Source organism: Monoraphidium neglectum (assembly GCF_000611645.1).
Source record: "Monoraphidium neglectum strain SAG 48.87 unplaced genomic scaffold scaffold01400, whole genome shotgun sequence".
Taxonomy (NCBI): Eukaryota; Viridiplantae; Chlorophyta; class Chlorophyceae; order Sphaeropleales; family Selenastraceae; genus Monoraphidium; species Monoraphidium neglectum.
In genome coordinates, this window is record NW_014012228.1 from 1 (window position 1) to 2,358 (window position 2,358).

Sequence of the window (2,358 nt, forward strand, 5' to 3'; positions counted from 1 at the left end):
GGGTGGGAGAGCGTGGAGGATGTGTTGTGGGGAGGGAGGACGGGAGAGGAGCGGGCAGGGGGGCCGAGAGGAGGGTGCATGCGTGCAGGTCTGGTGGCGGGTTGGACGGTTGGATGGGGGATGGGGGACGAACGAGGCATCGGCACGGCGGCAGGTTTGGGCCCTGACAAGCGCCTGCAGTGAGGCAAGTGGTGTCAGGCAGGGCCGGCGTACACTGCCGCTGCCTGATTGCGGGGGCAAAAACAAGCGCGTCAACCCACGCACGCGCGCGCCGCCGACCGTCCCGCCGGCTCCCACCGACCCACCCGTGAGCGTGGCCTGCTTGAGCTTTGGCGCTATGGCCAGTGTGGCCTTGAGGGTGAGCTCCCTGATGTATGCGTTGTCATCATTGAACCCCGTTTGGAGGTGCGGGAAGATCTGCTCCTCCACGATGGGCTGCGTGAAAAAAAGAGATCCCCCGAGATTGGGAGGGCGGGGGGCGTGTTGGGGGGTTTTCAGGGTTTGGGGCCGGTCAGCCAGGCCGGGCTGGCACAGAGGCTGCGTGCGCGGGGCGCAACGGGCGATTGAGGACCCTGAGCCACGGCCTGTGCCGGCTGCAGGCCATGATTTCTGCACGCACGCACACATACACACACACGCAACATGCACGCACAAACACCAATACACACAAGCACTCTCTCTCTCTCTCTCTCTCTCTCACACACACACACACACACACACACACACACAAACACACAAGCGCAAGCACAAGCACACATAAACATGCACAAGCACACGCACACACGCACCCCCTCCCCACCGTCCTCTGTTCCAACCCTCACTCGCGGCAGCCACACCCCCAGCCGCCCCTGCTGGCCCGCAGCAACCCCTCACCGTGGTCAGGTGCGGCCCCCACACGTCCACAGACTCAAGCAGGTTGCGCCTCAGGCTCCTGTCCGTCGACGCAAACAGCTTCGCCAGGCTGGGCACGACGCGCTTCTGGAACTCGTCCTGCGGCAGCGGCCGCCCGATCTGCAGCAGGGAGCCCACCGCGCTGGGCGGGGCGCCGCCAAACTCGAGGGCGCGGGAGAGCAGGGGCAGCACCTTGCGGGCCGCGACGGCCTCGGGGACGGCGGGGAGGAGGGTCGGCAGGCGCTTGAAGAAGGCGTCCTTCTCGGCGCCGTCCTTGACTGTCGGGTTGTGGAAGGCAAAGAGGGCGGCGCGCCGCGCGGGGACGCTTCGTTTCTCGGGTGATAGGGTCCCCGAGGCGCAGCGCCCGGCCGGGCGAGAGGGTGGGGACGCCATGACCAACGCAGGCGCTCGCCGCTGGCGGTCGCGCTGACATGCTGCTGGCGCCCAATACCCAAGATCAATTTGTGGCGGCAGCCGATACTCTACATGATCGCGGCCGACCTGAGATGTTCTCCATGAAGTCAACCACTTTGACCAGGCGGTTGTTCAGAAAGCTGGATTCCGCCACCTGTCATCGCGACAAAACGCCGCGGGGCAAGCGAGGCGGGGCTCAGGGCGCGCGTGGGGCGTGGGTGCGGGTCACGCCGGCTGGGTACGGCGGGCGGCGACATCTGATCCGCCCCACCACAGGCGGCATGGCGTAGCGGCCAGCCGCCATAGGGTCCCGACAAGCCCATCGGAAGCCCGCCCGCCTGGCTGGGGTTGAGCCGCCGCGCCGGGTTGGAGTTGAGCAGCTTCTGGTAGTCCCCCAGCAGCGCCGGCGGGATGACCTCGGTGCGGCGCAGCTGCTCCACCGCGCGCAGGGGCTCGCCGCTGAACACCTCCTGCGGGCAGAGGGCGCGGCGGACCCCGGCGGCTGGTTCCGTTGTGTAGCAGCGCCAACGCGAGCGCCCAAGCCAGGGCCGCTGCTGTCACCAATCAGAAGGCAGGCGGCTGCAAACCTCCACAGAAGCGCACGTGTGAAGTTCACTTCCCGAGCCTGCGTTGGATGGCGCCTCCAGTGACAGACCGCTGCCCTGCCGCCCGCTGCACCCGCCCCTCACCTGCATCATGCACCCGAGCCCCCACGAGTCCACCGCCCACGGCGGCCCCTGCGCCACCGCCGCCCAGTCCGCCTTGGCCACCTCTGCCGCCTTGTAGTGCGGCCCCACCATCCAGGCCGCGTGCTGCAGCGCAAAGTCCCCCTGGCAGGCCGCCTCAGACAGCAGGTCAAAGCCGTGGAGCTTCCAGTCGAGGGTGTCGGTGACGGCGACAGCCGACATGCACAGGTGCCCGTGGATCTGCGTGCATTCGTGTGTGTGCGTGTGTGTTTGTGTGTGTGTGTGTGTGTGCGTGTGTGTGTGTGTGTGTGTGTGTGTGTGTGTGTGCGCGCGCGCGCACGCGCGCGCGCGCGTGCGTGTGTGTGTG

At 67.5% G+C, this 2,358-nt stretch overlaps 1 protein-coding gene across 1 annotated transcript; it reads right to left on the reverse strand.

Moving 5' to 3' along the window:
• Window positions 1–194: 194 nt before the first annotated feature.
• On the reverse strand, window positions 195–2,213 carry MNEG_7734 (putative inactive serine/threonine-protein kinase scy1; the record flags this gene model as incomplete). Its single annotated transcript, XM_014043788.1, has 5 exons — window positions 195–220; window positions 306–435; window positions 874–1,169; window positions 1,577–1,775; window positions 1,995–2,213. 5 exons carry the CDS (start codon window positions 2,211–2,213, stop codon window positions 195–197), a joined length of 870 nt encoding a protein of 289 aa, XP_013899242.1.
• Between the last annotated feature and the right edge of the window lie 145 nt (window positions 2,214–2,358).